The 23,685-nt window shown below is 45.6% G+C and overlaps 1 protein-coding gene across 1 annotated transcript in view; it reads left to right on the top strand.

Moving 5' to 3' along the window:
- The window catches only part of DNHD1 (dynein heavy chain domain 1), a 681,063-nt gene that overhangs the window by 81,573 nt on the left and 575,805 nt on the right, over positions 1–23,685 (top strand). Inside the window, exons 7-9 of the mRNA XM_033948490.1 lie at positions 18,615–18,771; positions 19,096–19,347; positions 19,511–19,654. Of these exons, the coding sequence (XP_033804381.1) occupies positions 18,615–18,771; positions 19,096–19,347; positions 19,511–19,654 (553 nt within the window). The remainder of the gene's footprint in view (positions 1–18,614; positions 18,772–19,095; positions 19,348–19,510; positions 19,655–23,685) is intronic.

A 23,685-nucleotide genomic window follows, 5' to 3' on the forward strand; every position in this document is an offset into this window, starting at 1 on the left:
GAGAACACAATATCAACCTGTTACAGTGAGGTGGGCTGGACAATCGGCGAATTCCAGAATACGGTTGGCGAAGATGTCACTGAACAGTTAGTGGAAACAAAGTACAATTAGGTAGTGAGAATACGAGGAATCGACATATTGTTAATAAGTTTTAGAAGTGGTATCTGAATAGGAGATAAATCTATCGAACAGTGCTGTCTTAATTTCTTTCCGAAATGCGCCGTAGGTCGACCCGGCTCTGCTGATGTAATTTCCCAGCCAGGTCTGCAGTTTGCTAGCTTGAAACTTAAAGGTTCTATCGAGAAAGGACCTGTATTTGCAATCAGTGATCTTTGGATAGGTAAAAATATAGCGATTTCTGGTTGTCCTCATGGGGATGTGCAGCTCGAAATGTGGTAGGAGATAGGTAGGGGCCATTCCCCACACCAGTTTAAAGCAAAAGCATGAGAATTTGAATATTATTCGTGCCTCCATTGGTAACCAGTGTAGCAGTTTTGTAGTAAGGACTAATGTGTTTGTTTTTTTTCAGACCGAATATTAAGCGGATGGCTGTGTTTTGCACTATTCTGAATTTTTTCACAGTTTTTTGGGGTACACCCACGTAAATGATGTTGCAGTAGTCCAGGGTGGATAGAATCAATGACTGTACCAGTAGTCTGAAAGATAGAGGGTCAAAATATTTTTTGATGGTTTTTAGTTTCCATAGTGCAAAGAAGCACTTTTTTGCCACCATGTTAGTGTGTTCGGTCATAGCCAAGTGGGTGTCTAAAGTGACTCCTAATATTTTTATAGTTTTTTATATTGGGTGATCGTGACCGTTTAGGTGTATTGATGTTAGAAAATTTTTGTCCTTTCAGTGTTTAATTTCAATTTAAAGTTGATAGTCCATTGTTCAATTTCAGTCATGATATGGAAAATGTGTTTTAAAATTTTGTTGATCGCATTATTCAGGGGAATTAAAATAGAGATATCATCAGTGTACTGTATATGTAGTATTTTAGGTTTAGCTTTTGTAATAGGTGTCCTAGAGAAGAAATGTAGATGTTAAATAAGGTGGGCGGTACTCCCTAAGGGTTTTTCCAGGAGTTGGAGTATTTCCCATCGCAGATCACTGGATATGATCTTTTGGTTAAAAAACCCTGAAACCAGTTCCAAACTCTTCCCGTGAGCCCCATTGTGTCTAGGCAATGTAGCATTATTACTTCTATTTCCTATCTCCCCTCTTTTTTCAACCTTTCAAAGTCCTTTAGACCATTGTAGTCTTATTAGAATGTTTATTTTCTTATTTTTTCTCATCTATCTCTATTTTAATTTTTTCATTACTCTACTAATTGTCATTTTTCTAGGTACTTTAGTTAGATTGTGAGCCTTCGGGACAGTAAGGGAATATCTAAGTACCTATTTTACTTATATTTTACTTATAATTTTAATGCACCCTATTGTCTGTTTTTTTCTGTAAACCGCTTAGAATCCTAACGGAGTTTAGCGGTATATAAGAAATAAATTACATTACATTAATGATCCACTAGGTCAAATGCACCGCTGAAATCTAGTTGTAAGATCAGAGCACTGGTACCTCTACTAAAGAGTCTGTATAGATCAATAGGAAAGAAAATTGTTTATGATATATGTGATTGCATAGGTTGTGGTAGGGTTGGGAGGGAGGGGGTTAAATTTTATGATTTAATGTTGAATATGATAGAGATTCAAATGATGCATTCAATTTCAATTGCCATTTATTGATACACTTGTTGTAAGATGTAAAAATGAATAGAGATTAAAAAAAAGGAGTTACCTGGACATTTCTCGTGGTAAGGAGTGGAGCGGGTTGCTTTTGGGAATTGAGATGATACTTGCTGTGTTTGTCTTTTAAGGATTTATTTTCTGAAGGTTTTGTAGCTAAAGAGTTTAGATAGTTTTTCACTTTCTGTATATTGCACTGCTTTCCGCTGTGTATAGCTGAAATTATCAGAAGCAATTAAGGAAAGATTTATAAAGAGTTTTACCTCATGCAAAATTGTGATTTAGATTCTAAAATATCAACTGCAAGAAACAAGATTTTGATGTAGTCCTCTAGGCTTTTTTGTAGAGGGGAGAATCAATATCCGACTTGTGCCTGCAATACTTCTGCCTTAAGGGCCTGATTCTCCAAAGTGCGTCCCGATTTTAGGCAGCTGTAGGCGTCCTACAGCTGTCTAATCAGCCAATCGGGATGCACGTTTTTTTAAAAAAAATGCTCCCCAGGCAGGCCGCCTATATTGAAGGCGAGGCCCGCAAGACACCTAGGCCCTGATTCTGTATAGGACGCCCGGGAGAGGTGTCCTATTCAGAATCGGCCTACACTAAACCCCGATTCTGTAACCGGCGTCCATGTTATAGACGCTGGTTAGAGAATCGGGTTAGATTAGACATGGCCCGCTACACTTATCGCGGCAAGGGATCTCTCTGCCGCTATAAGTATAGCGGGCCGCGGCCCCCTGACCGATCGCTGGCAGGAGGGTGCCCAAACCAGACCATAGACTTAGTGGGGATAGGCGGACCCGCTATGCCTAAGGCCTGATTGGTCCAGGCTTCTAGAGCCTGGGCCAATCAGGCCTTAGGCTTCGGCGGGATGGGCCGGGAAGGGGCGGGCCCGCCTCATTTCGACGAGGCAGGCCTGCCGGCTGGATGGGCAAGAACCGTCTAGCCTTAAGAAAAGGTTAGTTTGGTGGGGTGGAGGCTTGGGGGTTGTTAGCGCCGGGGGGGGAGGGTGCGTCTTCGGGCAGGAGGGATTGGGCACCCTCCTGCCAGCGATCGGACAGGCCGTGGCCCTCTATACTTATAGCGGCAGAGAGATCTCTTGCCGCAATAAGAATAGCGGCCGCGTCTACTTACAATGTAGACCAGCATTTTGCTGCATTTTAGCGTTTCTCCTCTACTAGGGAGACGCGTAGGTTCGCCTAAGGCCCTTAGGCGAGCTTAGGCATTTTGCGGGTCTCCCTAGGCTCCCGGAGGCGCCTTCAGGCCTGCCTGGGGAGCATTTTTTTTTAAAAAACGTGCATCCCGATTGGCTGATTAGACAGCTGTAGGACGCCTACAGCTGCCTAAAATCGGGATGCACTTTGGAGAAACAGGCCCTAAGTGTCCAGTGGTTGCGTCCGCAACCGCCTTCAGTTCTTACCTCCTCCAGCACTGGACACAACCGCTATCTTACATCAAGCAGTCACCGCCAGGAGAGGTGCTGAATTTCGCCAGAGTTCACGAGATTACGTACACACACATAAGCTGCACTGCCCTCAATGGTTTTCTTACATTCTGGAACGTTGTCCACCTCACAGCTGTAACCTCACGCAAGCGCTTTCATGCATCTGTACGCGATTGTCCTCTCCACTCCAGCCTTACAATTGCGTATTGTCACACCCCCGGTACCGGGTTGTCAGAATGGCTACCGGGAGATGTGCAAAACACAGTCACTGGCGTGCCTTCACAGGTCGAAGGCCCTGCTGGTGCTAATATGAGGAGCAAAAATAAAGTTCAGAACAGCCTGGTTCTCCTTAGAATAATAAGTCTTTAATGCCTAACCCAGCTTCCTTCAGCCAGGTGGCTAATGCTTCAAAGTAGAGAATGACACGGGGAAAAAATCTGTCCCCATCACTGCACCGTCCCTGGCCCACCATCCTCTGCACCGCCCCGTCACCGCCATCCCTTTCACCGCCACTGCCATCCCATTCACCACCCCGTCACCGTCCCCGCAGCATCCATATAAGCCTCAGTACTGCGAAACACCATGAAGACAGAAGAGAGTTCTGCCACTACTACTACTGCACTGAGAATCTGTTTCAGTGCCTCTGCCCTGTAGTAAAAACCGAACATAAAATAAATCTATTAACTTGTCCTCCCTTTCAATGATGTGTCCCCCATGTTCACCTATAGCTCAAATCAAGTCAATTGTCAGAGCGATTACAGGGGCAAAGGAATCCATTTTTAAAGGAATCCATTTTTTTGTCATCTGGTAAGGATCTGGGGATCTCTGTGTCATAGGGAGAGGAGTGGTAGAGGAGTTTCTACTCTTGCTCCTATTAAGGGGGAGCCGCAGTTTATTGCAGGAATGGATAGGGGGGCTTTTAAGAGATGGGAATCTTTGGATATTCTTACATTCCGGGATGTACTTATTGGGGGATGCTTACCTACTTTTGATGCGTTAGTGACTAGGAAGCCTGGGTTGGGGGGCAAATTTTTTGCATATATGCAATTGAGACATTTTATGATCTCGGAAGGTTGGGATAAAGGGAATCCTCAGGGATCTGAATCTTTGGAAAATTTATGGCTTTTATTGAGTAAAGTACCGAGACCGATTTCCATTATCTATAAATTTTTGCGAGGTAGGGAGGTGATTTCCCTTCCTTTTAGGCTACAATGGGAACGGGACCTTCGGCTCCACTTTTCTGTGGCCGATTGGTCCCGTATTTGTATTGAGGTACAGAGGGCATCTCATTGTATATTAGTCCAAGAAAATGCTTATAAAATCTTAACACGCTGGTATTTCACTCCTGAACGGTTGCATATTATGTACCCTCAGGTTTCCGATTCTTGCTGGAGATGTGGTAAGGGTCCTGGATCTTTCCTGCATATTTGGTGGGAGTGTGGGGTGATTCAGAAATTTTGGGTGCTTGTTACACGCTCTTTGACATTGTGGATCCAGGACCCGCTACAGCTTTTACCTCAAGTGTGTCTGCTCGGGTTGCATAATGTTAGAGATGCTCCTTGGCAGACAAAACTGGCTCGAATGGGATTGGCAGCGGCCAAATGTTTGATAGCACTGTATTGGAAGAAGCTAGCTGCTCCACCAGAGGAGGAATGGTTAGAAAAATTGCGAAAACTTGCCCAGATGGAATGTTTAGCTGCTAAGCATTATGGGTATTATGAATACCAGAGGCGGACTTGGGACAAAATATTTCAACTGCCACCGTATCATTCTCTACTTCAAAGGTAAAGGCAAAAACAAAAGAAACAAATGCAAACAGGACTTAGTCCTACATGAGACTGCACTCAGCCTTTCCTCAGGTAAGTATTACAGTCCTTAATCAGCTTGTTCACAAAAGAAAAGAACAACTGCAAAAACAGGAGCACATAGACTAGCACAGTCTTTGTAGCGGTCAATCATAAAAGTTCATTGCCTTCAATAAAGCACACTGTAGTTGCCTAGCTTCAATCAGGCCTCTCCAACCAGCTTCAATTAACTGGTGGAGATGGGGAATTGCTGAATCCACCATTAAACGCTGCCAATACTGGCCCCACAATTCCCACTAATGCTCAGTGTCCCAGTTCTTCAAACAGAGGAAAAGAAAGACAAAAACATACTTCCTCTGAAAGATTGCACAGTCCTTTAGCAGTGAGCCTGGTAATGCTCACTCTCCCAGCACAGGTCTCAGCATTCAAAAACAAACACAGACAGAAATTTAAAAAAACCCCAAAACCAAACTTAGCTTAGTTCCATAGACGCCTCCTCAGGTCCCAGGTAGGTGCCATATCTTCCTATGTTTGAGAGCAGACCGGCTGGTTCACCAAAGGGACAGCTTCTAAGTCTTCCATCTCGATCTCATTTCCTGGCCATGAGTCTCCTTCCACTGCTGGATCCAGACTGACTCTTCCAAACTTGCTCTGCTGGCTTTTACCAGACCTGAGAAAGCCACGCCCTAATCTGAGTGGGGGATGGGCTGGCTTTTGCTGAGCCTTCTGCTGCTGCTCAATTAGCCTCAGCAGCTGAGTGCTAGCATGACTAGGAGCCTGCCTGCTAGGGTGCATTTTGCTAGGGGCTGCTTTAGGCTTAGAGAAGTTAATAAACTCCTTCTGCTGCCCCTCCCCCCAGGGCTCCTGCTCTTGGGCACTCTCAGAAGGTCTAGAGCAGGGGTGCCCAACGCGTCGATCGCGATCGACCAGTAGCTCAGGAAGGCAACTCGAGTCGATCGCACTCGTGTTGCCGTCCTGATCTACGGGCCGATCAGTCTTCCTCTCCAGTGTTCTCCCTAGGGTCTTTTAGCTGGGCGGGCCGCCCAGCTGTCATCTGCCGCTGCTGAACATTAAAAAAAACCGGCTTGGAGATTTCAGCCCCTAGCGAACTTATGCTTCGGGCTCTAACGTGTGCGTGCAGGCTTCTATTCTCTTCCCTCCGAAACCGGAAGTTATGCCCGGGGAGGGGGAGGGGGAGGGGGGAGAAGGGAAGCCTGCACGCACATGTTGAGAGCCCTGAAGCAACGGGCTAAGGCGGGAGACATGTTAGAAGCATTTCCTCTTCTTGCTGCCGGGTCCTGCCTACTTTCTGTTTCCGCGAAGGCAGGACCCGGCAGCATTTCCCCCAACAGTTCCTCGCGATGCTGGTCGGCCGAAGCAGGGAGAGGTTGGGGCAGCGGCTTTCGGGCCTGTTATTGGTGGCGGTTTGGGTCCTGGTCCCCGATGGCAGTTTGGGTCCCCGATGGCAGTGGCAGTGTCTTGGGGGAGGGCAGGGAGAAAGAAAGAAAGAAAAAGGGCAGGCAGGGAGACAGAAGGAAAGAAGAGAAACAGAAAAAAAGGAAAGGGAGGCAGAGAGAAAGAAAGGGCAGGGAAGAGGAAGGAAAAGTTGGGGGAGGGAATGAGGTGTGGAGGAGAGGAAGCATACAGGCTGAAAGAAGGGAAGAAAGACTGGATGCACAGTCAGAAGAAGAAAGTGCAACCAGAGACTCATGAAATCACCAGACAAGGTAGGAAAAATGATTTTATTTTAAATTTAGTGATCGAAATGTGTCTCAATTTATATCTGCTGTCTATATTTTACACTAAGGTCCCCTTTTACTAAACCGCAATAGAGTTTTTTTAGCGCAGGGAGCCTATGAGCGTCGAGAGCAGTGCTGGGCATTCAGCGCAGCTCCCTGCGCTCTAAAAACTGCTATCGTGGTTTAGTAAAAAGGGAGGGGGGGTATATTTGTCTATTTTTGTATGGTTGTTACTGAGGTGATAGTGCATAGAGTCACCTGCTTTGACCTCTTTGAAAAACCCTGGAATAGGAATGATAATTAACATTTTCTATGCGTACAGTGTGCGTTGTGTTTTTTTTAAATTTTATTGTTGGTAGATCATTTTGACTTGGTCATTTTAAAAGTAGCTCGCAAGCCCAAAAAGTGTGGGCACCCCTGGTCTAGAGTCTGGTTGTCTGCTGTTAGAAGGGCTGCCACATTGATCAGCTCTTCTAAAGGTTAGGGGTTTTTGTCCTTTACCTGGCACAAACCTAACTCCAGTGCCGGGTTTGTGACAGTATAGACACAGGAAAGCGCTTGCATGAGGTTACAGCAGTGAGGCGGGCAACGTTCCAGAACAATGATAACATACCGAGGGCCTCAAAATAGTACCTGGCAGGCCGCATAAGTTTGAAACCACTGGCTTAGAGATAACATGTTATCATTAAGCATTTCTAAAACAAACTGCCTTCTCTTTCCATGGAAGGACGGCTTCCAACTTTCTTCACCAATCTCCATAGATAATACTACGATTATTGAAGTTTCCTCTATCTAAATCTTGGGTGTGATCGTCAACAATAAACTAAATTTTCATAATCAGATAGGGGCAGTGGTCAAAAATTGTTTTTTTTTTTAACTCAGAATGATCAGGTCCCTGGCTGACTTTCTTGAACCTTCTTCCTTAAACATATTAGTAATCCATTCACTGGTGATTTCCAAAATTAACTATTGCAATTCCCTTTATAACGGTATACTGCAAAAAGAAATTAGGTGCTTGCAATTCATTCAGATTGCATATATTAAGATCATTACACACTCAAAAAAGTACGATCATGATACCTCACTATTAAAGAAAGCACACTGGCTTCCAGTATCTCATAGAATCTCTTATAAAATCGCATAATTACTTTTAAAACACATAAAACAAGAGAACCGGTCTTTATCGATAAAATGCTTATCTCTCATGCTCCTACTTGAGTCCTTAGATCTGCTGCGCAACATCTTTTCCATGTTCCATCACTTAAGATGGTCGGCATTAGACATACGACTTTTCAGTCACTGCTCCACTTATATGGAACTCTTTACCTATCCATATCAGAGAGGAAAAAAACATAGACAAATTCAAGGGAGCTTTAAAATGCTTCTTATTTAAAGATGCTTTCGAGCATTGAGCTCTGCTCCTCAACGAAATTCCTCCAAAGAAGTTTCCACCATTAATTTTGTTTTTCCCCTTCCCATCTTTTCTTGCTTTCATTGTAGTTCTTCCCTTTTCCCTTTCGTTTTCATGTTAGTCATTGTTTTGGTTTTTCATACCTTTAATTTATTTTTATCAATTTTTATATTGTGGATTGCTTAGTAAAAAAGATAAGCAATTAATCAAATATTTAGAGCATTTATCTGTGCATCTAAAGATAAATTTTGATCTAAATATGCCCCTAAAATTTTAATTACTAAGTTGATTGGATATAGAATTCCATTCAGTTTTAGAGACTCTGCTTTGATCTTATTAAAAAGAGTAGCTAGAAAGAATTTCATATTAAATTATTTCATCCAGAGCTCTACTGTAAACATTACAGAAGATATAAACTGTAGAGATTGAGATGGTAAAGAAGAAATTGGAACTACAGTAATTAGGTCATCTGCATAACTGTAAAGTTTAATTCCTAAGGTGGATAGCCTGGTTCCCAAGGAGGCTAGATATATGTTAAAAAGCAAGGGGGAGAGGGGAGAACCTTGTGGGACACCACAAGGCTTTATCCATTTTCTAGAATATTTTTCTTCAGATCGAACTTGATAAGTACAAGTTAGTAAAAAGCATCAAAACCATTAGAATACATGACCAGATATGCCAATTGCATCCAAACAGCGAAGTAGTATCTCGTAATCAATGAGATCAAATGTGCTGCTTAGATCAAATTGTAAAACCAGGGCACTTTCTTGTTCTCACTGCTGCGCCTCACTGTGGTAGGCCGGCGTCCAAGTCCTCGATTGCTCAATGGATTCAAAGGGCCATTTCCGCAAACTTACATCACCCGTGGCATGCAGCTGCCGATTTCCCTTACAGCATTTTTGATGAGAAGTGTGGCTGCATTGTGGGTGGAATCTCGTGTGATTCATCCAGATGAAATTTTCAGGGTGGCTACTTGGTCCTCTCTTCATACTTTTACCCGATTTTACTGAATGGATGTGGTGGCGCATTCTGATGCCTGCATTTGTGTGCAGGCTTTTCTGTCCCTTCCTAGCTACCTTGGTTTTAGTATGTCACCTAGCATATGGAATCTGGAAGAGACGCAACAGAATGGAAGATTAGGTTTATACCTTCGATAATCTTCTTTGTTAGTCCCTGGAGGATTCCATATGACCCACCCTCTCTGTATTCACTCATTTGTTTGGATTAGCCTTCTCCTTTCTGCCTTGGTTACTCTATTTGCAGATTTTCCAGCCAGTTGCCAGATCTTGTGGGGAGTTTCTGTGAATATACACATTACTGAAGACCTTTCTTGGGGTTCTTGTTGCACACAACAGGTTAGTTCTACATTGTTCCTCAATGTTTATCTGAGTTGACTTTGTGCCTATTTATTACTTGTTAATATTTTGCAGAGCAAACTAGTTTGTGAGTTACTTATGGTGATGGGGATTCTTCCTCATACCCCCTTGTCCTGGATTTGCAGATATGTGCTTGGCTTTGGGCCTGAACTAATTCTAACACTAGGGGGAGTGCAGCGTATGTTCTGAAAAGATGTGGATATCTGTAACACCCAGACTGTGGGATGGGATTGAACACCTAGCGTATGGAATCCTGCAGGAACTAACAGAAAGAAGATTATCAAAGGTATAAACCTAATCTTCCAATCTTGCGGCCAGACTATACAACCATACTCTATCACGTGCCCTATGCTCAACCCAAGAGTCCCTACTACAAATACCCTCATTTGAGGAAATCAAATTCAAAAGCACAAGGGCAAGAATGTTCTCGGTCATGGCTTCAACATGGTGGAACGCCCTACTGAAGGAACTAAAGCTAGAAAAGGACACAGGAAAATTCAAGAAAGGGATAAAGACTATCCTTTTCTCAGACTGAAACTGTGAGTAGACGGTGGGAGGAAGCAACATAGAGGAAAATAACAGGCTCCCCCTCCCACTAGAAATGCTATAGAGGACAGGAGATGCTGTGCTGTACATAATAGATTTTTATTGCCAGAAACATTTTAAAGTATGAAGAATGGACACTTAATATAATGATAAACTGTAATCCTGTGTAAACATAATATACTGTACATCTATAAAAGTGTAATAATAGAGTATTCTATTACATAGAAACATAGAAACATAGAAAATGATGGCAGAAAAGGGCCACAGCCCATCCTAATGACCCACCCTCATAACTTCACCCAGCTAGAGATCCCACATGCATATCCCGTTTTTTCTTAAAGTCTTGCATGCTGCTGGCCTTGATCACCTGCAGTGGAAGTTCACTCCAATGATTGACCACCCTTTCGGTGAAGAAAAACTTCCTGGTGTCACCATGAAATTGCCCTCCCCTGATTTTCAGCGGATGCCCTCTTGTGGTCGAAGGTCCTTTAAGAAGGAAGATATCATCTTCCACCTCGATACGGCCCGTGATATATTGAAACATCTCAATCATGTCCCCCCTCTCTCTATGTTCCTTGAGTGAGTATAGCTGCAATTTATTCAGTCTTTCCTCATATGGGAGATTCTTGAGGCCCGAGACCATCCTGGTGGCCATTTGTTGAACCGACTCAATTCTCTTTTTGATAATATGGCCTCCAGAATTGTACACAATATTCCAGATGAGGTCTCACCATGGATCTGTACAAAGGCATTATGACTTCGGACTTCCAGCTGACGAAACTTCTACGGATACAACCCATCATTTGTCTAGCCTTGGATGAAGCTTTCTCCACTTGATTGGCAGTTTTCATGTCTTCGATAATGATCACTCCTAAGTCACGTTCTGCTTTGATCCTAGCTAAGGTCTCACCATTTAGAGTGTAAATTCTGCATGGATTTCTGCTGCCAAGGTGCATGACCTTACATTTTTTAGCATTGAAGCCTAGCTGCCAATTCAAAGACCAATGTTCCAACAAGAGTAGGTCCTGCGTCATACTGTCGGGCAAAGTGCTGTTACCTACTATGTTGCATAGTTTGGCGTCATCGGCAAATAATGTTATTTTACCTTGAAGCCCCTGAGTCAGGTCTCTTATGAATATGTTGCAAAGGATCGGTCCCAAGACTGAGCCCTGCGGCACTCCACTGATCACCTTCGAGAGGGCACCATTAACCACTACCCTCTGGAGTCTACCGCTTAGCCAGTCATTGACCCATGCAATTAATGTTTCTCCTAATCCCATCGATGTCATCTTGCTTAACAACCTGTGGTGTGGGACGCTATCAAAAGCTTTACTGAAGTCCAGGTACACGACGTCCAGGGACTCCCCCATATCTAGTTTTCTTGTTACCCAGTCGAAGAAGCTAATTAGATTGGATTGGCAGGACCTTCCCTTCATGAATCCATGCTGGCGGGGATCCCATAGATTCTCCTCAATCAGGATCGTCTCTAATTTGTGTTTAATAAGTGTTTCCATGAGTTTACTCACTATTGATGTGAGACTCACTGGTCTGTAATTCGCAGCCTCCGTCCTGCAACCCTTTTTGTGCAATGGGATGACGTTAGCTGTTTTCCAGTCCAAGGGGACTTTTCCCGTACTCGGAGAAACATTGAAGAGCACGGATAATGGTTCCGCCAGAAAATCACACAACTCCCTAAGAATCCCATGGCTTTGTTCACTTTGAGTCTTGATAGTTCGCAGTAGACGCTGCTCGGTGTAAACTCGAAGTTCCAAAACGGGTCTTCCGAGCTTTGCCTTGCCTGCAACAGTGGACCGGTCCCCGGTGCCTCGCAGGTAAAGACTGAGCAGAAGTATGTTGCGTCAGGTAGACTGGTATAGTCCGTACGAATGGGTTGTATTCCTCACTGCTACCAGCAGGTGGAGACTAAGAATAACCTTGGATATCAGGATAGCTTTCCCTCTTGCAATCCAGTCTTTCTCAGTCTCCATTAAAGCAGGTAGTAAGACTTATTCGTCTCCCCTCTTAGTACTGTTTGAATTTTGTTTTGGACTCCTGGGTTCCCCTTTTGTGCTGGATTGAGCTTGGACGGGTTCTGTTTGTGGATCCGTCCGACCTCAGGGGTGTTAAACTTAGCGGGTCTCGTGCTGGATCCCTCCCTTCCTCCACCTCCCCACATTTTTGTAGAGGTGCCTCAGCCAGCACTCTGGCCCCCTGGTTGGTCAGCCCTCCAGCTTTGAGACCCGTGGAGTCTGTTCTGACTAAGTGAAAAAAAAAATCCTGAGGTGTGCCGGTCTAAAGGGCTCAATTCCCTTTAAAACTGCCATTTGTATTGTTTTTTCTCATCTAACCGGCACTTTTATTATAGCTAGGGCATTTTTTAGCGAGGTACTTGCGGCTGACCTGTACAAGCGTTGTGCAAGACGGAACGGTGGAGGAGTCTCGTCGGTAGCGGTTGCCTGCGGCCAGGGCATCCCGCCGCATGTACCTCACGAAGGAGTGGCTGGAGATTTCCTTTTCGTGTTGGTCGGTTCCTTGGCCTCAGCGTCAGGAAAGTCCCAGGCTTTTCAGACACTACAGGCCGCAGGAGCTCCGATTTTAGTGGTTTCAGGTCCAGTTTCGGCAGGAACCTCCTCCTTCATTTATGTTAGCTCAGGTGACCTTCCCCCTGTTCTGGAAATATAGGGGCAAGGTAGTCCCTTTGGGCCACCGGGGGTTTTTCCCCCTGAATTTATGTCAGCACTTTGTAAAGCTTATGTACTGGCGGCTGGAGGTTCTATGTCCCCTGGGGGGGGGGGGGGTTGCCCTCGACGTCTTCCCCAGTGCGGCCCCAAACAACGGCGGTTTTGCCCCTCTCTACTCCTCTCTAATCCAAACGTCCGAGGGTCTCTTGGGATGAGGATTTTTGCCCAGAGCAGCAAGATGTAATTGATGAGGACCTGGACCCTTGGGGAGATTTCCAGAATCCTCTTGGGGGGTCGGATTCCGCCAGCGAGGGGTTTGTGCATCCCCCTGCTGGTGAAGATGCGTCTGTGGTGCGCATTTTTCAGTGGGAAGAGCTTCATGAGCTAATTGTTCAGGTTTCATAAGGTTTGCACTTTGAGGACACCGTGTCGGAGCCCCCGTGTATGGTGGACCCCTTGCTTAAGGGGATCCGCTCTGCTTCCCGCTCTTTTCCTATGCATCAGGATATTCGGGACATTATGCTCGCACAGTGGCAGGTGCCGGAAGCTCCCTTTCGTTTTGCGCACTCCATGGCCCACCTGTATCTCATTCGTGAAGGGGATACGGACACTCTGAAGTCGCCTGTGATGGATGCGGTGGTCTTGGCCATCTCTAAGAGGCATACCTTGCCTGTTGAGGGCGGTGCGGCCTTGAAGGGCCCTGAGGAGCGTAAGTTGGAGTCCCTCCTTAAACAGAGTTTTGATGTGAAAGATCTGGTGGTCCAGGTGGCAATGTGTGGCGGGTTGGTGGCTCAGGCGTGTTTTCGCTGGGCTGAGCATGTGCTTGACAGTAAATCTGAGGATTGGGAATTGCTCAAGCACGAGGTGGCAAAGATTGAATTAGGTGCTTCTTATCTCTCAGATGTCATGTATGACCTCTTGCGAACTTCTGCCAAGTCGTTGGCGTTTGCAGTGGCGGTTTGCCATACCTTGTGGCTTCAGCGTCCAAATCTAAGTTGACAAAGTTTCCTTTTAAAGGATATTTCTTGTTTGGTGAGGACCTGGACAAGTTGGTTCAGACTCTCACTGATTCTAAAGTGCCTCGTTTGCCTGAGGAAAGGCCTAGGCCGCTGGCTCAAGGTGGGGCAGTTCGTGGATGTGGGCGTGATTTCCGCCACTTTCGCCCTGGTCGAGGGGCTGCCTCTTTTCAGTCTCCTGGGCTCTTTAGAGGCAGGTTCTTCCAGTGTCTGCAGTCCTTTCGTGGGGCCCGTCAGGGTGCGGGTAGCAACCCCACAGGGTCCCCTGCCACAGTCCTGCCCAATGACTCCTTGCCGGCACCTGTCTTGGTTCCGGTGAGTGCCCGGCTGAGGGATTTTTATCCAAAGTAGGCAGACATCATGTCCGATCAGTGAGTTCTGAAGGTGATTCAGGATTGTTATGCTCTAGAATTTGCCCATTCCTTGCCAGACTGTTTTCTTGCTTCTCTCTCGCAGGTGGCATGGTAGCAGCAGGCCTTTCGCCAGACCCTTTAAAGATTGTTAGATTTCCACATGGTGGTTCCAATTCCCCCACAGGAATGGGGCACAGATTGGTACTCGATTTACTTTGTGGTGCCAAAGAAAGAAGGAACCTTTCGGCCCATCCTGGATTTGAAGGGGGTCAACAGGGTTCTTCACGTGCCTTCCTTCTGCATGGAAACTCTGCTGTCTGTGATTCTGGCGGTTCAGCCGGGGAGTTTCTGACCTCTCTAGATCTGACCGAGGCCTACTTGCACATTCCTATTCGGGCCTCCCATCATCGCTTCTTGTGCTTTGCGATCTTGGGGCAACACTATCAGTTCTGTGCACTTCCCTTTGGGCTGGCCATGGCTCTGCAGATGTTCACCAAAGTGATGGTGGTCGGCATGGTGGTGTTGCGAAAAGAGGGCATTCTAGTTCATCCCTACCTGGACGACTGGTTGATTCGAGCAAAGTTGTTCCAGGAGAGCACCCAGGTCATGGCTCGGGTGGAAGAGTTTCTGCAGTCACTGGGATGGATAGTCAACCTTTCCAAGAGCTGGTTGTCTCCATCTCAGCGCTTGGAGTACCTAGAAGTGCTGTTCGACACCTCCTTAGGGAAGGTCTTCCTTCCGGAGGCCCGGGTAAACAAATTGCAATCTCAGATTCGCCTGCTTATGGCGTCCCAATGTCCTCGGGTGCAGGATCTCCTCCAAGTCTTGGGGTCAATGGCGGCTTCCCTCGATGTAGTGAGGTGGTCTCTGGCCCACATGCGTCCTCTTCAGTATGCTCTCTTAGGAGGTAGTCTCCTCAAAGGTACAGTCTGAATCATCCTGTTCCGCTTTCAGCCTTGGCTCAGTGCAGTCTTCATTGGTGGCTCCAGACTTTCCATCTTGTTCAAGGGGCGAGTCTGGACCTGCCACAATGGACGGTGCTGCTCACGGATGCCAGTCTTCTTGGTTGGGGAGATCAGTGTCTAGGTCACTCAGCTCAGAGCACTTGGTCCACGGAGGAGGCTTCTTGGTCGATCAGTGTCTTGGAGACCAGAGCCATCCATCTGGCACAGTTAGCCTTCCAGTCCTTTCTGATGGGCAAGTCAGTCAGGGTTCTTTTGGACAATGCCACGGCAGTGGGCTATGTCAATCATCAGGGGGACACCAGGAGCACTTTTGTGGCACAAGAGGCGGCTCTGCTCATGGTCTGGGTGGAGTCGCACCTTCAAGAAATTTCAGCCTCCCACATAGCTGGAGTGGAGAATGTTCAAGCGGGCTTCCTAAGTTGTCACATGCTAGCTTCCGGAGAGTGGTGTCTAAGCCCCGTGGCCTTTCAGTTGATAGTGCAGTCTTGGGGTCAGCCCCTCATGGCCCTGATGGCCACAAGTGTCAATGTCAAAATGCCCCACTTCTTCAGTCGTCGCAGAGACTCTAAGGCCGAGGGCCTAGATGCTCTGGTTCAACCATGGCCAACAGAGAGACTGTTGTATATGTTCCCTGTATGTTGTATATGTTCCCTCCTTGGCCATTAGTGGGCAGAGTTCTTCTCTGCATAGTTCATCATCCGGGTCTGGTGGTGCTGGTGGCTCTGGACTGGATCAGGCGGCCATGGTATGTGGATCTGGTGAGGCATATGGTGGCGGATCTTCTTCCTCTGCTTCTCATAGATGATCTGACTCAGGGTCCCATTCTAATGTTTGATCCGGGTCCTTTCTGTCTTATGGCTTGGCTTTAGAGAGGGATCGCCTAGATAAGAAGGGGTATTCAGATAAAATGATCTCAACTCTCTTTCCACCTCTCAGGCTTATGTAAGGGTTTAGCGTATATTTGAGGAGTGGTATGCTGCGTGTGGCGTGGTCTCTCTTCATGTTTCCCTGCCTACCATCTTAGAGTTCTTGCAGTATGGCCTGGATAGGGGACTGGCTTGGTCTTCTCTCCGGGTTCAGCTTGCGGCCTTGTCAGCCTTTCATGGGTTGTTGAAAGATTAGCGTTTGACTGCCATTCCTGATGTGATTCGCTTCTTGCAGGCGGCCAAATTGCTCAAGCCTCCTGTATGACCCTCTGTTCCTTCTTGGGATCTGAATCTGGTTCTGTCAGTTCTAGTGCACCCTCCCTTTGAACTATTGGGCGACTGTTCTTTGAAGGACCTTACTCTTAAAGCAGTCTTCTTGGTGGCCATTACTTCTGCTAGACATGTTTCTGAGCTACAGGCTTTGTCTTGTAGGGCTCCCTTCTTGGATTTTTCTAGGGAACGAGTTGTATTGAGGCCTGTTCCTTCCTTTCTGCCAAAGGTAGTTTCTCCTTTTCATGTCAATCAGGCAGTGGTCCTCCCGGTGTTGGGTAGCCGGGAGGGCTTTTTCAAGCAGAAACAGTTGTGCAAGTTGGATGTTGGTCGGGTCCTTCGCTCTTATGTGCAGCGGACCCAGGAGATCTGGAAATCTGATCATCTTTGTCATTCTTGTGGGTCCTCGTAAGGGGGATGGCGCTTCTAAGGCACTATTGCTTGTTGGATCAAGGAGACTATTGTTTCTGCTTATCTTCTGAAGAAAAGGGTCTGTTCCAGAGTTCCTCAAGGCTCATTCCACTCGGAGTCAGGCAGCTTCTTAGACTATCTTCTCTAGTGCCTCCAGTGGATATTTGCAAGGCTGCAGTTTGGTCATCTCTGCATTCCTTTGTCAGACACTACCGAGTGGATGTTCAAGCATGTTGGGACGCAGTATTCGGTGAACTTGTTCTGGTGTTGGCCCTTCGGGGGTCCCACCCTTAATGAGTACTGCTTTGGTACGTCCCTTTTGTAAGGACTATACCAGTCTACCAGACGCTACAGAAGTAGAAATTAGGTTCTTACCTGCTAATTTTCTTTCTGTTAGCCTGTAGACTGGTATAGTCTCCCATCCTGTCCGTTTTTGTGCGATGATTGTGGATTTTTGTTTTTGCTAGTGTGCATATTTGTTTTTTCTGCAGATTCTAGGATTTTTCTAGTGCCGGGGAGAATTAAGAACAGCAGCTATGGCTCAGCTGGCTTAGCTGGTGAGCTGTGGGGGTGTTTTCTCTACCAGGTTTCATTTCTACGCATGTTCCAACAGTAGTTTTTTAAGTATTTGCTGTTTTCCACTCCTGTTCGGAATGTGTTTTACTCTTTTCAGTTGAAGTCTTTCCTAGGTTCTGCTTGGCTATTCGGCAGACTGGATTGCAAGAGGGGAAACTATCCTGATATACAAGTTTGTTCTTAGTCTCCACCTGCTGGTAGCAGTGAGGTATATAACCCATTCATAAGGACTATACCAGTCTACAGGCTAACAGAAAGAAAATTAGCAGGTAAGAACCTAATTTCTCTATAATGCATATGCCTACATGACACCCCAGCCAAGCAACGGAATCCATCTGAATCTGAATTCAACATCCATTGCAGATGCTTGTGACAACTGCTCTAAATTGACCCCACAGTCTTTAGTACCGGTATAGAAGATTCCAATAAAGATGAGTAATGTGTACTTCTTGCACAATCCACTCTATTCCTGGACAAGTGGGTTATGTATCCCATCTCGTGAGATTGCTTGTAGGAACCATCATTACATCATTTTTTTGATCGTCCCCTCTAACCTCAGCACTGTCCACTGAATTCCAGTTGCTTTCCTACAAGCGAGATAGTAGGAGCTAGTCTTTTCTAGAGAATGACACAGTTACTGTTACCCATGGCGAGCCCGCAGGAATGGGGGGAAAAAGACTGGTTTCTGTGGGTTCGGGGACAAGACCATTCACCACCCCATGGAGTAGTGAATGACCTTGTCCCCGCAGTAAAGTATCTGCCCCAAGTTGCTCCCTTCTCACCCCTCCCAGTCAGCAGCCCTCCTCGTGATTGCGCATCCAGCAGTCCTCTATCACGATCACAGCAGCATCCCCCTTCACAAGTCCAGCAGCCCCCCCTCTATCGCAGGTCCAACAGCCCCCTACCCTCCTTCCCGATGGTGGGCGGCAAAACCCCCCCCCCAAAACAAAACAACAAACTTGCAAATCTCCTGGGTTGGCCCCTACACGCCTCCTGGGGTGGTCCTACCAGCCTATTATAAGCTTCCTGCATGCAGGGCTGCTCCGACCAGAACCTTCTTGCTTCTGAGTCCCTCCTTCCGATATAACTGTACAAGTATGTACTGTTATTGTACCGTGCATCTTCAGGTATTTATTTCTCATTGTTATTGTTACTATTATAATTTCTGTACATAGTGCGTGACTATATTCTCTTGTCCTGTAGAGTGAGCTGAAGAGTTTTGGTTTCTGACCTGCCTTTTGCACTAGATCTAATCAAGTTGGAAGTACTATATTGGTTCAGGACTGACTCCACTGAACCTCTTTCCAGTGAAAGTCCTGTTTTACTTAATCCCTTCTTGTTTCCTACATCCTCAGACTCCTGCAAGAGCTAAGGTGTATTCACTGGTTTCCTCAAAGCCACTCCCACTGTTTCACTTTCTCAGAACTCCAGCAGGCATTGACAAGCCAGAATGAACAAGCTAGACTCCTGCTGAAGAAATTCTTCAACTTCTGCACAGCAATACTCAAACTGGTAAGAAAAAGTTATAGGACTTCTCCAAGACTGGAGTAGCCTCATAGAGTCAGGTTGTGGGAACTCCTGAAGCAGCCTCACAGGACCAGGCTGTGGATCTGGCTTCAATATATGAGCACCCTACAGAGCCAGGCTATGGGATATACGGCAGTAAGAGAGGAACCTCATAGGGTGAGACTTTGGGATTGCCTGTTGGAAGGGGTAAATTCTGGTGACACGAAGGATGGTACTCTCAGTCTGTTTGTTTTGCTCATGGAGTCAGGAAACTCAGTAACTACCTTTGTAATATGTGTGTTAATTGGGCTCACTGTCTCTCTGCCACAGGTCCAAGATGACAGTTACAAGATGGTAGAGGTCCTAAAGAGACAAGTACAGAATCCTAGGCCATTTGAAATCAAGGATCCCATTTACCTGCAAAGAATTCTGCAGAATTCAGTGGAGAAGAAATTTCATGAAGCTCAGTCCTGTCTGCAGAGGCTTGGAAACCTTGCTCAGCTCATAAATCACATGATCTGCCAGAACTTGGTCACCGTCATGCAAGAAGAGATTACTGCCTTTGTTTACAAAGTCATACAGGTGAGAGAAGATGCTAATATACATCACAGGAGAATGACAACAATATCCTTCATGGTGCATATCTCTATTTATCCTAATGGCCGTCTCTCTCACTTTATTGTAAGCTCCTTTTTTTTCCCCCAGAATTCTAACAGCAGCACTGTTTGTCTCTTTCACTATGCAGTCAGTAGACTCTGAACGAGAAGCTTTCTTGAAAGTGAGCCTTGTTTTTGACTCCAGCAGACAGTTGATCATTGTCCCCTCTGGTCAGCATGTGCAGGACTATCTTTGCAGTACTCTGGATTCTGTATTGCATTCAGTTGTGCAGGTGAGTAACTTGAATAGCAATATTCTCCAAGGACAAGCAGACCATTACATTCTCACAGCTGGGTGATGTTATCTGACAGAGCCAAGCATGGATGATTGCTGGTGAAATTAATGTAGAAACTTCTACAGTGCGTACTACACATGCGCAGGTGTCTTCCCGCCCGATGCCAATCCTTGAGAGGACGCATCTCTGTTCTTTCCTTTCATTGATTTTTGTGTGTGATTGTGTCTTCCTGTTTGGGTGTTTCACCTCAAGTTTTTTTGTTTTTTTTTTAACCCAAGTATTATTTTAGTCTTTTTTGTGGCTCTTTAACTTACCTTCTTTGTTGCAGTGAATAGGCCAGATCCTCAACCTCAATTTGAGTGTGTTCCTTTTTTTGCTTTACAATTGAGTTTAGTTTAGCCATGATTCTTTTTTCTCTCTTGAAGACCCCCAAGTGGCTTCAAAAGGTGCGCCCAGTGTAATTGGGTGATCCAGCTACAATTGGTGCATCAGGTGCCTTGTATCTGCTCATGATCCTAATTCTTGTTCTGTCTGCAAATGCAGTCGAGGACACAGAGAGCAAGGCAGATTCAAAAGGAGAAACTTTTCGGCTCCTTGAAGGCCAGTCCAAGACCTAGATATCAGAAACCACTGGGAGTGCACTGGCATTGAGGAGATCTCCATACTTCCTCAACGTTGGGCACTTTTAGTTGACCCCGACTAAAGATGTTGGGACTCTTCAGCTTGGAAAAGAAATGGCTGAGGGGGGTATAAGAGTGAGGTCTACAAAATCCTGAATGGTGTAGAATGGGTAAAAGTAAATCAATTTTTTACCCTTTTAATAATTGCAAAGACTAGGAGACGCTCAACAAAGTTTCCTAGAAATACTTTTAAAACAAATGGGAGAAAATAGTGTGACACCAGCTGAAACTCAGAGTTCAAAACAGCTGTTGGAGCACTGTTTCCACCATCACATCTCCCGATAGTTTAGTAATGGTTAGGAACCCCCCCCCCCACACACACACACAATTGTCAGCATGGCATTGAAAAAACCCAGTTCCTTTATTTTACTTCAGGATTCCAGTTTTATACTGTAGCGCTCAGGGTTCTAGCCCTGGGCTATGAGCTCCAATCTGCCACTCATGGCAAAACACAAAAATACAAAACTATTCATTCCTGGTTTAAAATCCCCAGGCTTCCTAGTTCAGTCCAGATTTTAGGCATGAAGAAAAAAAACAACAAACAAATATAAGCTCTTCTCAGTTTCAGACATTCCCAAGTCCTCTCCCTCAGGAATGTGGGCTCTTCACCTGAACCAGGCTTCTTCTCCGGGCACCCTATTGCTCCTTATCTTTCTATAGCTTTTCTCTTCACTCAGCCTTCCCGCCCAAACTGAAAAGCTTCAGTTGCTATACCCTTTTCCTCCTGGGTCCTTGGACAGGTTAAAACAAACAAACTGTCTCACAAAAGAAAAACAAGCTGTTTCCCACAGCTGTGATTCAGGCTTTAACTGTTCCCTTTTCTTGAACTGTTTCCCCAGAAAATGTCCATAGGCTTTCCTGGTTGGCTGGAGCATTGCTTTGCCACTCCATTTCTCCGGAGACAAGCAGGGAATATGCAGGCACACTTGGTGAAGTCATATGACTGAGCCTGTGTGTCGGTGCTCTTCCCTAGCTATAGTAAGCTTTTGGCTTACTGAGCATGTGCAGGATGCCCTACACCTGGATCCTCTTCCCTCATCCTGTCAATTTTTTCTTCAACCATTCCTGTACAGTTACAACTCTCCCCTCTATCTCCTCAGAAAAAAAAAGGAAAGAGAAAAAGAAAGCCAAAAGGCTTTCTAGCCATTAGGGCATTAGTTAACATAGTAACATAGTAGATGACGGCAGATAAAGACCCGAATGGTCCATCCAGTCTGCCCAACCTGATTCAATTTAAAAATTATTATTTTTTTTTTCTTCTTAGCTATTTCTGGGCAAGAATCCAAAGCTTTACCCGGTACTGTGCTTGGGTTCCAACTGCCGAAATCTCTGTTAAGACTTACTCCAGCCCATCTACACCCTCCCAGCCATTGAAGCCCTCCCCAAACGGCCATACACAGACACAGACCATGCAAGTCTGCCCAGTACTGGCCTAGTTCAATATTTAATATTATTTTCTGATTCTAAATCTTCTGTGTTCATCCCACGCTTCTTTGAACTCAGTCACAGTTTTACTCTCCACCACCTCTCTCAGGAGCGCATTCCAGGCATCCACTACCCTCTCCGTAAAGTAGAATTTCCTAACATTGCTCCTGAATCTACCACCCCTCAACCTCAAATTATGTCCTCTGGTTTTACCATTTCCTTTCTCTGGAAAAGATTTTGTTCTACGTTAATACCCTTCAAGTATTTGAACGTCTGAATCATATCTCCCCTGTCTCTCCTTTCCTCTAGGGTATACATATTCAGGGCTTCCAGTCTCTCCTCATACGTCTTCTGTCGCAAGCCTTCTATCATTTTCGTCGCCCTCCTCTGGACCGCCTCAAGTCTTCTTACGTCTTCTTAGTTCTTTCCATTAATTAAAAAAAAAACAAAAAAAAAGAAGAGATTGAAGAAAGCTTCTCACAGAAAAAAAAAGAAAGAAACATCAACGTACAATAAATACGGTTTTAAAAACCGCCTAAATATTGCGGGCTTTAAGACCGTAAAAACATCTTTTTTTCCTTTGAGGCTGGCACCATGGACAGTGGCTCTCTTTCTCCATTTACTTCGGAACTGTGACAAAGGTGTCCAGGCCGACAACTTCACTGCTTTCTTGCTCCCCCCAGGGCCCTGCCTTGGTACCGCCGGGGGAGGGAAGCTCAGTGCTGCCGACATCGACAGAGAAGAAAAAAACGGCAATTATGGCAGGACATAAAAAGAAGCCTATCCAGAGGGGTGATACTCCTCTCCACCAGTGGCAACTTTAGCGGCACGTCCCTTACAAAAAAACACTGGGACACCGCTGTTCACAGTGGATGTTTCAGGGAAGACTCCCAGAGGCTCAGTTTCGGCATTAAGGTCCTCTCCCAGCTCCTTGCTGAAAGATTTGGCTGCAACTTTGAAAACCACGTCAAAATCAGCAAAAACCCATGCTAAGACTAAACGGGTTGCCTCTTCAGCTCCTTTGGACCATGACCAGGTACCACCTAAACATCTTGCTCTGCCTGTTTTAGCTCCAGAACTTCCTTTTCAGAGTCTATTCAGTCACTTTCTCATTTTTTTAAATCTTTTACAAAGGTTTATGCAGGATAGTGCTGCTTTACTTCAGCCTTCCTTTCCTGCTCCTGCTATTCCTCTTCTCGAAGCACAGCAGTGCCCTGCTTGTGTGGAACAACTTTCTTCAGAGAATTCTGTTTTATCAATCTTTGTTGGTATTCCTCAGAACATGAATTAGGGTCCCTGCACCCCCATCTGTTCATCTCCAGTGCTTGCAGATTCTCCTAAAGATTGGTCAGATTATGATGATGTCCTTATATCAAACCTTGACTAACTTTCTTTATCTCTTTTGCAGCCAGTCCCAACAGAGGAGTTTTCTTATCCTAAGTTCTTACAAAAGGTTTCTACTCTTCTGAATCTTCATCAGACCGCTGTGCCCACAGGCAGTAAGGGTTTTCAAACAATCATTCAGTCCTGTAAAACTCCATCAAAGGAAATTATTTCATTGCCAATACATCAGATACTACAAGACCCCCTATCAGTCTCCAAAGCTTCTCAGAGACTTGAATTAAAATATTATTATTATTATTATTATTATTATTAGGTTCTTATATCCCGCCATACCCAAAGAGTTCTAGGCGGTTTACATTCGTTACATTAGGATCCGGTCTGAACCCGGATTTACAAAAATTTTTTTATCGGAATTGCAGGTAGCGCAGAAGGAGGCGCAGGTTTATCATAGTTGGGTTGGACGATAAGATGGAGGGGAGTGGGAAACTAGAGGAGGGGGGGGAGAGGGAGGAGGGGGTGGGGGGGGTTGGAGTGTATGCGGGGAGTAAGGACTAAGGGTCTTGTTCGCGGAAGAGGTGT

This window comes from Geotrypetes seraphini, chromosome 6 (assembly GCF_902459505.1).
Source record: "Geotrypetes seraphini chromosome 6, aGeoSer1.1, whole genome shotgun sequence".
Lineage (NCBI taxonomy): Eukaryota > Metazoa > Chordata > Amphibia > Gymnophiona > Dermophiidae > Geotrypetes > Geotrypetes seraphini.